Source organism: Peromyscus maniculatus, chromosome 1, assembly GCF_049852395.1.
Source record: "Peromyscus maniculatus bairdii isolate BWxNUB_F1_BW_parent chromosome 1, HU_Pman_BW_mat_3.1, whole genome shotgun sequence".
In the NCBI taxonomy this organism is placed as follows: Eukaryota; Metazoa; Chordata; class Mammalia; order Rodentia; family Cricetidae; genus Peromyscus; species Peromyscus maniculatus.
The window spans coordinates 177,106,523-177,119,685 of record NC_134852.1 but is presented as its reverse complement, the minus strand read 5'-3'; the positions used below and the strand labels follow the sequence as shown (position 1 = coordinate 177,119,685).

General features: G+C 44.6%; 1 protein-coding gene across 2 annotated transcripts in view; it reads right to left on the bottom strand.

Annotated features, from left to right (window-relative positions):
• Window positions 1–13,163, bottom strand: part of Dock8 (dedicator of cytokinesis 8) — a 212,403-nt gene that overhangs the window by 122,426 nt on the left and 76,814 nt on the right. For both annotated transcript variants that reach the window (XM_042262086.2, XM_076561526.1), the window contains 2 exons: window positions 6,087–6,210; window positions 4,263–4,475 (listed from right to left, as the gene is read on the bottom strand). In XM_042262086.2, coding sequence (XP_042118020.2) covers window positions 4,263–4,475; window positions 6,087–6,210 — 337 coding nt within the window. The remainder of the gene's footprint in view (window positions 1–4,262; window positions 4,476–6,086; window positions 6,211–13,163) is intronic.

Sequence of the window (13,163 nt, the reverse complement as noted above, 5' to 3'; positions counted from 1 at the left end):
CTAGGCTTCCTGTAACTGAATTTATTGAGGCTTCACATTTATCAGAAATAAAAGACAAAACCCAAGTAGCAAAGGGAAGAAATGGATGCTTTAGTGGATTCCTGAGGTCTTCATCATCCTGGAATGTATATGTGTTTATGTGTACCTATGTGTGTATACACATGTATGTGGTTTATGTGTGTGGGTATGTGTACATGAGTTTTTGTGTGTTTGTGTATGTCTGTGTATGTATAGTATAGGTGTATGTGTGTGTTATATGTGTATGAATCTATGTGTGTATACACATGTATGTGGTTTATGTGTGTATGTATGTGTGTGCATATGAGTTTGTGTGGTGTGTGTGTGTGTGTGTGTGTGTTAAGACAAGAGAAAGAGGGAGGGAGAAAGCATGATTTGTTGATCCTACAAATCCAGTGGCCAACTCCACATTTGAGTTCCTGGGATTTGGCTATGAGGGCCAGTGAGTACCCGCCTCCTCTTTTAAAAATTGTTTTGTAGTTAGAGTCTATCACGTGCAGCAAACTCTTCTGTGATGTGGAGTGAAAGGGGGACATCTTTCTGAGGGGCTAACACAGAATAGCCTGTCATAGGAAGAGTCGGAATCAGGAAAGGGCTTGCATGGTGAAAACTTGGCAACTGAATCCAACTTTGGCCTTTTCTACAGACTCTTAAAATTTCAACAAAAGGATCTGCCCTTCTAATGTTCTTTATTGGGAAATAAAATAGTGGTAACATAAAATAATCTTATTAGTGTGCCCTTTAAAAAATCAGCATTTATAATCCTTTCAGAGCAGGCAGAATTCACCTCTGCTCCATAGGACTTTCTTGGCTAACGTTCAAATAACAAGCACAAACATGATTTCTTTGAGAACAACTTCAAAATAGTAAAGGGCTGGTGTAGAGGCTCTCAAGCATTTTACACATTCCAGTTTACAAGTAGCTGGCCTGGTAATTACACAGCATTCCTCTCCACTCAATAAAAGTAGGCCACTGGGACCTGAGCTAAGGTATAACTTTCAGCCCCCATCTGAATTATTGCATTGTCTCAAAAACCATAAAACAACACTCCTAAAGACAGTTTATGGTTCATTCTTTGAATCAAATCAGACTGGAAATCCTCCCATTCAATCTAAGGAGACTTTGATGGTGAATGTCTGACTCATCCTGTTCCCTTCCTGTACTTTCTTCTCTCATCTGATGTCCCCTTTAGTCTCTCTCCCCCTCCCACTGCCCCCCCCCAAGACAGGGTTTCTGTGTAGACCTGGCTGTCCTGGATCTCGCTCTGTAGACCAGGCTGGTCTCAAACTCACAGAGATCAATCAACCTGCCTCTGCCTACTGAGTGCTGGGATTAAAGGTGCGTGCCACCACCGCCTGGCACTTTGGTCTCTTACGTTACACTTAGCATCCCATCGCCATGGAGATGAGCAGAAAGGGAAGAAAGTAGAGGCCAAACCTGTCGGATTTAATATTTCTTGACAAATCTCACTGTTTAGTCTTCATGTTGTGAATAAAGGTTGAAAAGTTAGAACTGTCTGTGTTCCAGCGGTGTGTGCTAGTGACTGGGTCTTCACGCACAGGCAGGTCAGCAAACACGAAGACTGTCAGGCCCCTGCTTTCTAATTTAGTTCACCTGCTGAATCCTGAACAAACTGCTCAAATGTGTCCATCCTTTCTAATGAATTTCTAATTCAAAATATGGTGATGGTATTAAGGCCCATATTCTTCCTAATTTATTTTAAAGTAAATATTTTACATTGATAATAAAATTATATTTATGGGAAAAAATGTGATGTTTATGTATTCATCATAAGAAGATTCTTATACAATACCTTGCCAATTTATCTTTTCGTTTGGTGGTGAGAAAGTTAAGTCTATTTTTATTAACAATTTAAAAATATATACTACCTTATCTTTTATTGTGGTCATCATACAGTAAAAAATAAGTCAGTAAAATCTAGTGCTCCAGTTTAACTGAAACTTTATATCTTTTGACCAATCTTTCTCTCCTATCTGTCTTAGTTGCTTCCTTTCTATTTTCTTCCTATGAAACACTTTTTATATGCCCCATATAAGACAGACACTTTGTGTGTGTGTGTGTGTGTGTGTGTGTGTGTGTGTGTGTGTGTGTGTGTGTGTGTGTGTGTACTTGCCCATGTGGGCCACAGGTCATCATTAGAGGTCTTCCTCACTACCTCATTTTTGAGTGAGAGCCTCCCACCTGGACCTCACCATTTGGGTTAGACTGGCAGAGCCCCAGGATCCCGCCATCTCTGCTCCCAGGGCTAGAGTTCCAGGTAAATGCCAGTGTGCAGTGTTCATGCAGGCGCTGGGCAGCAAGCTTTCCACCCACTGAGCTGGCTCCCCAGCCCCAAGATACTGATTTATTTAATGGTAAGCAAGTCTGTTTTCAATGCATCGATTGCTCACTGATTTATTTAATGGTAAGGAAGCCTGTTTTCAATGCATCCGACTGTTCTCTAACTTCTCCATTTATTTATATATTTGTGTGTGCTGGGGGCAGGAGTGGGTGGAATCAGAGAACCTTCTGGATCTGGTTCTCTCACTCTAGTGTGTGGGTTCTGGGGATCAAACTCCAGTCATCTGTCTGGGTGACACACACCATTGCCCATTGCTCCATCTTTCTGTCCCAAGACATTTACTTTTAATCTGCTTCAGAGGATTTGAGGCTTTCAGACAAAACTGCAACTAAGATAAGTAGATAAGAAAGCAAGATTATACTGGGCAGTGGTGGTGCACATCTGTAATCCCAGCACTCCGGAGGCTGAGCCAGACGGATCTCTGTGAGTTTGGAGGCCAGCCTGGTCTACAGAGTGAGTTCCAGGACAGGCACCAAAACTACACAGAGAAGCCCTGTCTTGAAAAATCAGAAAAGAAAGAAAGGAAGGAAGAAGGAAGGAAGGAAGGAAGGAAGGGAAGGGAAGGGAAAGGAAAGGAGAAAGGAAAAAGGAAAGAAGGGAGGGAAAGAAGGAAAGGAGAGGAAAGGAAAGAAGGAAAGGAAAGGAAGAAAGAATTGGCAAACAAAGATAAGGGAGGAGCAACTGGGCTAAATGTAAGCTGCCGTGTTGCTGGGGGAACCACAAATGCGACTCTAGGAAAGGCATTGTGAGGCTTGAGGGACACTTCCCCGTTACATCCTCCTAAGGGTGGGCTGGATGATGAGCTGTCAATGTCCTATGACACTGCCACAGCGGACTTGCTGCTGCATCTCCTTCTTGTTGTCCCCCTCCTAGACCAGTGGGAAGTGAGTCAAAGGGGGCTGGGTCACAGGAAAAGCAGCTGCGCAGGGCAGGACAGGCCTTCTGATGTCTCGCTGGGTCCGGGGACCAAATCTCAAAGGTTTACATCCACAGACAGGTGCATTACCTTTTATGCAAAACTTCCCCAGATCTTACTCCTTTTTATTATTTTTGTGTGCATGTTTGTATGTGTGCACCTGGGCATGTGTGTGCCACAATGGGTAGGCAGAGGTCAGAGGACAACTTTGTGGAGTCAGTTCTCTCCTACCACTTTTATGTGAACTCTGGGGATCAAACTCGGGTCTCCGGGCCTGCAGAGCGAGCACTTTGTCCACTGAAGCCATCTCGCCAGCCCCCAGGTCTTGGTTCTGGCAACGGAACTTTCTATAAAACTTGCAGAGCAGCAGAGACAGAGCAGCTGTCTGTCCTGGCAAGCCCTGGAAGTGTAGGGAACCCGACAAGCAAAGGTAAAGGCTGAAAACATCCTACAAAACAAGGAGCCAAAACACATAAGGCTCCAACGATGGCCACCTCTCATGCCATCCAAGGTGCTCTGGCAAGTAACTACAGGCAACGCCTAAATCGCTCTGGGCCAACTTCAGTAAATAAAGGGGTGGGAAAAGGGGACTCTAAAGCTTCACACACTGAGAGCATGACTGTGATTATCTCTGCTCAGAGTATGCCCAAAGCAGGTATTTCCATGTGCTCATCGGGGCCACTGGTGGAGGGGGAATCTTAACACCAACCTTTAAGTAATATGTGTTTCTGATGGATGAGTTGGGAAACACATCCCCAGGTTAATTGGATGGTTGGCTCGGAGCGAGACTCTGTATACAGATGCTTGAAATGTTTGGAGGATTAAAGCGCTATGGAAATTCTAGTTATTGTTATAAGCACCCCATCAGTATGATGGTCAGTAAATGGCTCTGCTGTGCAGAGAGCTGAAAAATACTTCGAGTTTCTGTTATCGCTGATGTTCTCCCATAGGGAAACCTGCACCCACCTCGTCCACGGATGGATACAGGGCAAAGATCTCAGCCTGCCGATTGGTCTTGCGCGCCTCCTCTTTCTCCTTCTCAAAGTCCTCGGCACTCACAAGCTGCAGCAGGTTCTCCAGCCGCTCATCAGGCTGCAGGCTGCGGAGGTCGAAGTCACAAGTGGTGAGGGGGCCCTTCCCAGACACATCACACAGCACGTTTAAGCGACGGGGTCCTGTCTGTTAGAGAAAACAATTGACCTTGGTGAGGGTCAAGGGGCACAAATGAGAACTAGGCTCTGGGATGATTCAAGACTGCTTCAGCTAGGGTCTCTAGAATCTCAGGGCTCAAGGAGGTTTTTTGTTTGTTTTGTTTTTAACAAAATAAGGACTTGACACAACTGGTCTTTGCTTCCTGGTGGGACTATCCTGAAGTGAGAGGTTCTTTTCCTGGAAGTATATCATTAAGCATCAGTTGGACAAGCCAGTCCTGAGCAAGGATTTGAAATGATGCTGTGTTCCTATTGGTTGTTGGCTGAAGCCAAGTCTCTTAGGAAGCACACTCACATCTCAGCCTGGAGCAAAACAGAGTTGGGACAAGGTATAGCACGAGGAGCCTGGACTGCGAACAGAGAGACCTTTTCCTAATCAACTCCAGAGCTTGGGTTTTAAGGTTAGAAAATAAAATGAACTCTAAGGAGCCATCAAAAAATGCATATCTACTCTAAAACTGAGTGTTAAGCTTACAAATAAAGATAGGTGGGGTTGGGGTACAATTAGTCACTGCAGTGGGGTCTGTGTGAGGCTGGGTGCCTCATACAAGTAACCACAGGACTTTAGCAATGGTTACAGGAGCAAGCACCAACACAGCAAAACTGCATTGGCTATTTGTATTCTCACCTATAATGTGAGCCCCACGGACTAGCACACCAACATTAAAAAACAAACAAAAAACAAAAAACAAAAAATCCAAAACCAAACATGTTTGGATCATTGCTAGTTCTTCTACATTTCTGTTGTAAAATACATATAGTATGAAACATACCCTCTCAGTCATTTTTTGGTAGAGTTATGTACATTCATACTTGAGTACAACTATACTCATTGTCCATCTTCATGATTCTTTTCATCTTGCAAAACTGAAACTATACCCATTCCCCTCCAGTTGCCAGGCAACCACATTTGATGCTCCACTCTTCCACAATGGATACCTGGACTGCTTCCATCTTTAGGCTACTGGGAGTAATACTTCTGTGGACACGGGTACATACAGCATCGAATCGTAAAGTAACCATTTTATGAAAATAATGGCAACAGCAATAATAGTAGCCAGCATTTATTGGGTACTGGCATTGTTGGCATAAGTGAAGCTGGCATTGCTTAAAGTCTTTACACATTCTGACTCACTCACTCCTCACATAACCCCATGAGATGCTTAGTGCCATCCTTAGTTTCCAGGGAAGAAAACTATAACCCAGAAAGGTTAATGATAGGGCCTGGGGACAGGGAGGTGATGTGAGGGGAGCAGTAAGAAAGGTTGGGCAATCCGACAGTGAAGGCATTGAATCAATCACCCTGGCTCTCATAGGGAGGGGCCACTGTAGGTCTCCCCCAACTACAGGCCCTTCACTTTTTCCATCTGAATCACTGTGCTTTGGGGTTTCTATTTGAATACTGATTTCCGCAGCTACAAACCATTTGAGGAAAATGGCCACTGACTCAGACAGTAGAGTTCCTGCTCCTTGAATGTTCTACGAGTCTTACATTTATTCTAGTTTTTTAAAAGTCGACAGCATGCCTTGGGCAGAAGCACCCTGTCACCTGGCAACCATATCTGTTGACAGGAAATACCTGAGCGGCTGGTTCACTGCACTCCAATGTTTCTGACTCAAACGTCTGTTTCTGAAGCGTCTTGTGAAAATCTCTCCGTGATCCGGTCTTTTTAAAGCTGCAAAACTCTGAATTTCCTTGGTTTCTTTCATTGTTGGTATGATTTGATGGGGAGGGAGATGAGGAGCAGGAGGGAGGGAGAAAGAGGAAGAAGCATTAGATTAAAAATAATGGCAGTCAGTCATAGAGAAGCCTTCAACAGAGGACATCTGTGATGCCTCCATCTAATTACGCACCCAGCCTCACACAAGGCTCTGCTGTAGTGACTTCCAAACTTGCCTCCTGGCTGGCCCATTGTGAAGGCAGGAATGGCCTGGGAAAATGCCACTGTAGAGGTGCGGTCATTTCAGCTGGGGGGCCCTTGGCTCCAAGCTGAAGCTAAACTGTGACCACAGTGTAAGAGGCTGAAATAAATCTAGCAATGTGTAGAAGCGGCAAATAGAGACTGTTTGAAGATAAAAATAGAGGAAGCCATTTCATCTCCACATCAATGTTCTTAATCGTGAGTAAGAAAAGCAGGACATGGCTAAGGAAAAAATATACAAAAATGATGTACGGACCAACACTCTTTGCTAACATTCATAGCCCCGCTCTGGGAACTTCATTTCAGCTCTGCCAAAGGGATGGGAACATAGGTCAGGGTCAGTGGCAGAGTGCTCTCTGGCTCTGGCTCTCTTTCATACACACATACACACACACACACACACACACCACAAAAGAGGTCTAAATTAAAATCACCAGGGCTATCACTGGAGAAGACAGACCATGATGGAAAACATGAGAACCCTACGTTAATATTTCATAACCATAGAAACCAATGTGTATATTCCCCATTTTTTAAAAAAAATGACTGAGAGGCTTCTTGGAAAACATGCTACAAAGTGTATTCACACTTAATTGGTGGTCTTTCTGCATTTGTTGTCAAGACCGCACAGGTTGGTAAAGGGACATGCAAGTGAGGTGAGAATTTATTAGGCAGGTCAAATGGCCAACAGGTAAAGCCAGAACTGTAGGAAGGCCAGCAAGGAGTCAAACACAGCTCGTAACTTTCGGAGAGGGAGGGCACTGGAGGAAGAGAGTGACCCACACAGCAGGTACCAAGGGCATGTTAGTGCGCTGTATGAAGGAACCAGGAGACGCCCCAGTGCCTTTGGTAGGGAGGTCAGGATGTCTCTAGATATTACTGTGCTCAGAAGACAAACAATTTGTTTTGAGAAAAGGAGACAAACAGCCCAGAAGCTCTCTGCAAGAGCAGCCTGGCAACTATTGCGAGGCTGCTTACTGTGACTGGCCAGCTTCAGGGTCCCCTGGCCACCTGTGTGCCCAGCCCAATCTACAGTAATAAGGCAAGGTGAAAAGCGGCATGAATGAGGAACTAAAAAAGAAGGAAATGGCCATAGAATAAATGCCTAGAAAAAAAATCAAGAAACGTGTCTACGATAATTTCTGATTTGAAGTTCCTAAGTAGCTGAAAACAAACAAAAATTAAAAATACATATCATATTGTTCAAAGACATCAATGACAAAAGTATTCCCGGGAATGTTTTAAACAGTTGCTTGGATATAATAACTATTTTAAGTATTTCAGAGAATTCTTTTGGTTCTAGTTGCTCTGAGACTGCAAATGAAGAGTGGATTATACCTGAATAACATTATTTTACAAAATTTACTTTCTTTTAACAGAGTTCTTTGGGAGAAGACCTGGTGTGGGATTTCTTAAGTCTGCCAACTTCTTGAAAGTTATTCTCAACCTTAGAACTCCAGGGAGCCACATGGAGGAGAACGGCAGGCCGCCTTCGTGCATATAGGAAAAAAAAAAGCTGGGGCAGGGGAACAGCAAGATGGCTCAATGGTTGGTGCTGGCCACCATGGCTTATGGCTTGAGAGAGGAGCAACCCCAGGAAGTTGTCTTCTCATCTCTGTGGACACAAATACCCACATTCACAAATAGTAAGTAAATGAAAAGAGCCGTGGGTGATCTGGTCCATGGGCTCCCCCACGTGTCTACACTGTGGGTGGTCTACTACCTGAGAAGAAGAAACAATGTAACCAAAGTAGTAGCAAAGACAGGCAGGTAAGAGCCACTGCCTTGTAATTAGATCCCAATGAGAACGCACTGGCCCTGTGGTTATTAGCTCTGGCAAGCCCTATGTGAACAGGAAAACAAGACTAAATCCTAACAGCAGCCCCTCAGAAGCAGTTCTAACCCCCACAGTGGAAACTGCAGTTACTCTTGTAGGACTGTCTGCTCCAAAGAGAACTGACTCAGAAGAAAATAGTTACAACCTCCTTTTCAAGGGAAACTTGGGCCATAGGGGAAAAAAATTCAACTTAGCAACTAGGACTATACCCACGTTAGCATGCCTCCCTCCCCATCTCCCCTACCCTTTCCACCTCGTCTCATACATTACACCTGTTTCTAGGAGTGTTGACTTACAAACACGCAAACACACACAGGTGAGTGCACACACTAGCACACCACACACAAGTACAGACATGTGCCTGCCTTCATCATCATCTTCAGGTCATGTCTCTCTGCCTGTTTCTTCACAGGGTGAGGGATGGACATGGGTAAATTCAAAGGTGTCTTTCCTGAATTGAATTTTTGATTTGATGATAAAAGTCCACATACTATAGCAAACACAATAAAATTTGCTCTTCTAAAGACCCTTTTGGGGGCACAGAATGTGTGTCTTTTTTCTGTTTTTTTTTTTTTTTTTTTTTTTTTTTTTTTTTTTTTAAAGATTTATTTATTTATTATGTATACAGGAGAGGGTGCCAGATCTCATTACAGATGGTTGTGAGCCACCATGTGGGTGCTGGGAATTGAACTCAGGACCTCTGGAAGAGCAGTTGGTGCTCTTAACCTCTGAGCCATCTCTCCAGCCCCTCTTTTTTCTGTTTTATGCTAATAAATGCACCCACCTCTTCCATTTTGCTGGACTGTCTTGTGGAGTTCTTTACAAGGATCCCCAAAGGCAATGGCAAATCAATCAATTAGAGGTTGAAGCTCAAGTTCACTTCATAACCTATACACTTTTGCCTGACATTGCTGTCAGCCTTTGTGACTTTTGCTATGGAAAGCGGTAAGACTAGTGTGCCCATGTTGGAGTCAGTGAATATTTTTCCCCCTCCTTACACCCCTAAGCATCCACTCCCCCATCTTAAAAGCTCAGAAAGTCACTGTGCTCCCCTTGGAAGAAAGGGTAGCAGCGCTGGCTGAGGAGAGGCCGAGGATGGCAAGCATGAGAGGTGACTCATTCCAGAAGTGCCAGCATGGAAGAAGCCACCACTGAGGAGGTACTAAGACAGCCGGCTCAGTGCCTCTGGCTACAGGCGGCCCAGCCTACTCGACCCACCCTGGCAACTGACTTAAACAAAGCCCAGGTCCCAGTGAGCCTGTGTGCAGACCGGAGAAAGATGGGAAAGCAGACAGACTGGGAGAACAACTGTCCGCACAAAATGAATACAGCCTACAGCTTCCCAGGAGAACCCCAGGCTTTGTCTTAAACACCCTTCTTACCCACTCAGGAACACCCAAAGACCAAAGACTTCATGAAAGCTTTCTTTTTAGAGGCCAGAATGTGCAGCAGGCAGACTCTGGCTCTTGAGGGGGAAGGGCCTGAGTTCAGATGCTGGCTCCTTATGAACTAGTCAAGAGAGACAGATCTGGGCAGGTGGCCTCATGTCTCTGAGCCACATTTTCCCCAGGTGTGGAAAAGAGGAGAACTAAAGCTCAATTTAAGGGACATTTGTGAAGATCAGAGAATAATTGTGTCTTTCTTTTTTCCCTCCTCTCCCTTCTTCTCTCCCCTCCTTTTTATCCTGTTTCTCAAACACTCCCCCGTTCCTTCTTCTTCCTATACAATTAGGTGTTAAAGCCTTTAGGTATATTGGAACATGGTAGCTGGGTGGAAAGTAGCCTCAGAAGCTCAGAACTGGCACTTGAATCCAGGACAGGGTAAGGAATGCACTTATTATGAAAGTGCTGCCCGTAGGAAGTGGTGAATGTGGGCGCAGATGGTGTAAGATGTCAGAGCATGGGCAGCCTGGCTCGTGATCACCGCCGAGCCGGAGCCTAATGAAGAAGATTTATTAGAAGGGACACCTGATACAAGGTGCCAGACTCGGGCTTGGTGACAAAGCTCCATCCTGTGGAGGAACGTCCTGGTACTGTGTCAGGGAAAGGCAAGAAAGGCTCATGCAGGCAGGAATGGTGTGTCTGCTGTCAGGACCAGAGGAGGAGGAGGAGGAGGAGGAGGAGGAGGGGGAGGAGGAGGGGGAGGAGGAGGAGGAGGAGGGGGGATACTGGGGTAGAGGAGAATGTGGGCGATGGTACATACAGGAGAATCAAACAACTTAGTAGAAACCTGGAGCTACTTTTCTCCAGAGAAAGGAGTTAGAATGCCGAAAGGAGACCACTAGAGCAGACACCATGAAGCTGGGTGTACATGTCAGCAAGAACTCATGGTGTTCACTCTCTTCAGTGAAAGGCCTAGAGGGGCCAGGCCTTAGCAAAAATGAGCATGCTTTCCACAGGCGGCTCGGCTGCGGAGCACTACTGTCCACTAAAGCGCAGTGGCATCTGAGAGCCAGGACTAATTCTGGGGGAGGAAGGAACAATCTACGAGTTCCTGGAACACTGTGGGTCAGAGAGCAAGGATGTCTTCCAAGACTGCTGGGGCCATCTAAAGAAGACCCAAGCGCCAGTCAGAGAGACCGAGACTGTCAAACCGAAGAGCATTTGGACACCAAAATAAACAACAGACACGAATTAACTGACCCAACAAAAGAGGAAATTATAGCTCCATATTGATAGAAAGAGAATGAAGAGGAATGGGCTGTCATCACAAACCCAAAGAGGGGAACATTCTAGAAATTAGCTGGCCCATAATCTCAAAAGGCAGGGAAGTAAGAATACACACTAAGAAGGTCCTCCAGCATGATTAAGACTAAGGGCGTATGGCAGTTAAGTGCAGTGTGCAATCTGGAACTGGATTCTTTTGTTCTCTCCAAAGACCATTCTTCAGCCATTTGATGAAAACTGAAATCTGAGGACTATGTGGTAATGAAATATTAATTTTCAGGATGTGGGGGTCATATGACAACTATAATGGAACATGACCTTGTTTGTAGCAATTATGCACTAGTGTAGGTGGGGTGTGGGAAAAGCAGGTCAGGGACTTGGTCTCACATGGTTAATGGTTAGGAAGAGGTCTTTGTTTACGTTTACAATTTTTCTATACATTTGAGGTTGTCTGCAAATAAAAGGAAAGCAAGATGTCAGGCACATGGCACCGCAGTAAAAAGAACTGGGCTCCAACCGGGTTCCCTTTACCAGCCTATGCACCAGTACTCCAGCTGTGTGAGCACAGGAACTGTCAGCTCATCTTTCCTTCCTGTCCCCCATGCCAACCTATCTCTTTGGCTCCATAGCAGCTATAAAGATTGGTATCAGAACATAACAGTCCCACACTTCAGACAATTTTACAGTCTGGCTTTTCTCTCCACAAGGCTGTTGCAGCCCAAGGCTAACTATGACCTGAGACCCCATCCTCAGTAAGCTCCTCTCCAGGTGTTTTCTAAAGACTCACCCTTAAAAACCACATGCATTTGCATCCCTGCCCCAGGTTCTGCGTCTAGGGTAGCAACAAAGACAGTCACCTGCCAGCTGTTATCATTAGCATCAGTGACAATACTGTCCTATGCAATGTCAATGAATGCACTGTAATTCCAGACACTGACTTCATAAATATATAGAATTTAATGTCTTCTAATATCCCCATTTCTGCAGAACTACATTGTTTTGTAGGGGAAATGTATTTAGCCATCAGAAACAAGGACAGAGCTCTGGAAAGAGCGCATTTTAGTACTCCACATTATAGGATGCTACAAAGCTCTGATTGAGAGGCTACTGTCCGGATTAAACTTGTACCATCCTTTGTCTTCAGGGTTCTACGAAGTCCCCTTCCTTGGTGTACTACTAAAGCCATGGTCTAAACTATGAGATGGATATTTGCTTGTTAAGTTTAATCATCCTTTCATTCAACAAATGTTTATAACTTTAATTCTCTTGAGAATAAGATACCAAGGATAATTCCTAAGAATTACAGCTGAGGGTTGTACCTGCCCTCAGGGAAGTCAGTCTACTGGAAAAGATGGCACCGTTAACAATAAAGACACTTTAGACAGGTCACTAGGACTCAGTGAATAGTGTGACAAAAGCTTCAGGAGAAACATCAACAAGATGTTTTAAAAACTCACAGAAGGAGGTGACCATTCCTTGACAGAAGCTTTTGACCAGGGACTCCACACCGTAGGTCTGGAGCAGGCCGTGATGATGTTCACAGCCAGGTTACTGCTTGTTACCATGTAGGCTGATGAGCCTGGCTTGCTCTCCATGCTTTAAGAAAGCGGAGCACCTTGACAGGCAGCACAACAAATGTGTGTCATAATAAGCAATTATTGATCGGGGAGACATTTTTATGGTGTTTTGGGAGTAACTGAATTATATGCACTGAGGTGTTCAATTTTTAATTGTTTACCAGTTCACTGGGAGTAAAAATGGAGCAATAAAACAGGTGATACCCCATGCCTTGATATCCCCACTCTCCTTGAGCATGACCTTCCGGCAGAATCACCTTAATCACTCAGGACGAAAGACAAAGTCCAGGGACTTTTATGATGCTGCCCATAACACTCATGAAATGTTTCACCGTCGCCGTGGATAATACACCAAAAATAAACAGCACGTAAACATGTTTAATCACTGGAGAGTTTGACTCATCACCAAGACCTGGAAAACATTCCGAAGTTAATCACCCCTGCTTCATTTAGAGAAAATGACAGGGAAAACAGGGCTTCAGATCCTCACCATCCCCCAAAGGATGCTATCGAACACAAATCCACACAAAATTATGACGGCATTATGAGAATTAGATAAGAAATGAACACAGCCCCCCACGAATCATCAAGTCTGTGCCTATTTTCAAAACACATGCAACAAAAAAGACTAAAAAAAGTGTTAGATAAACTTGG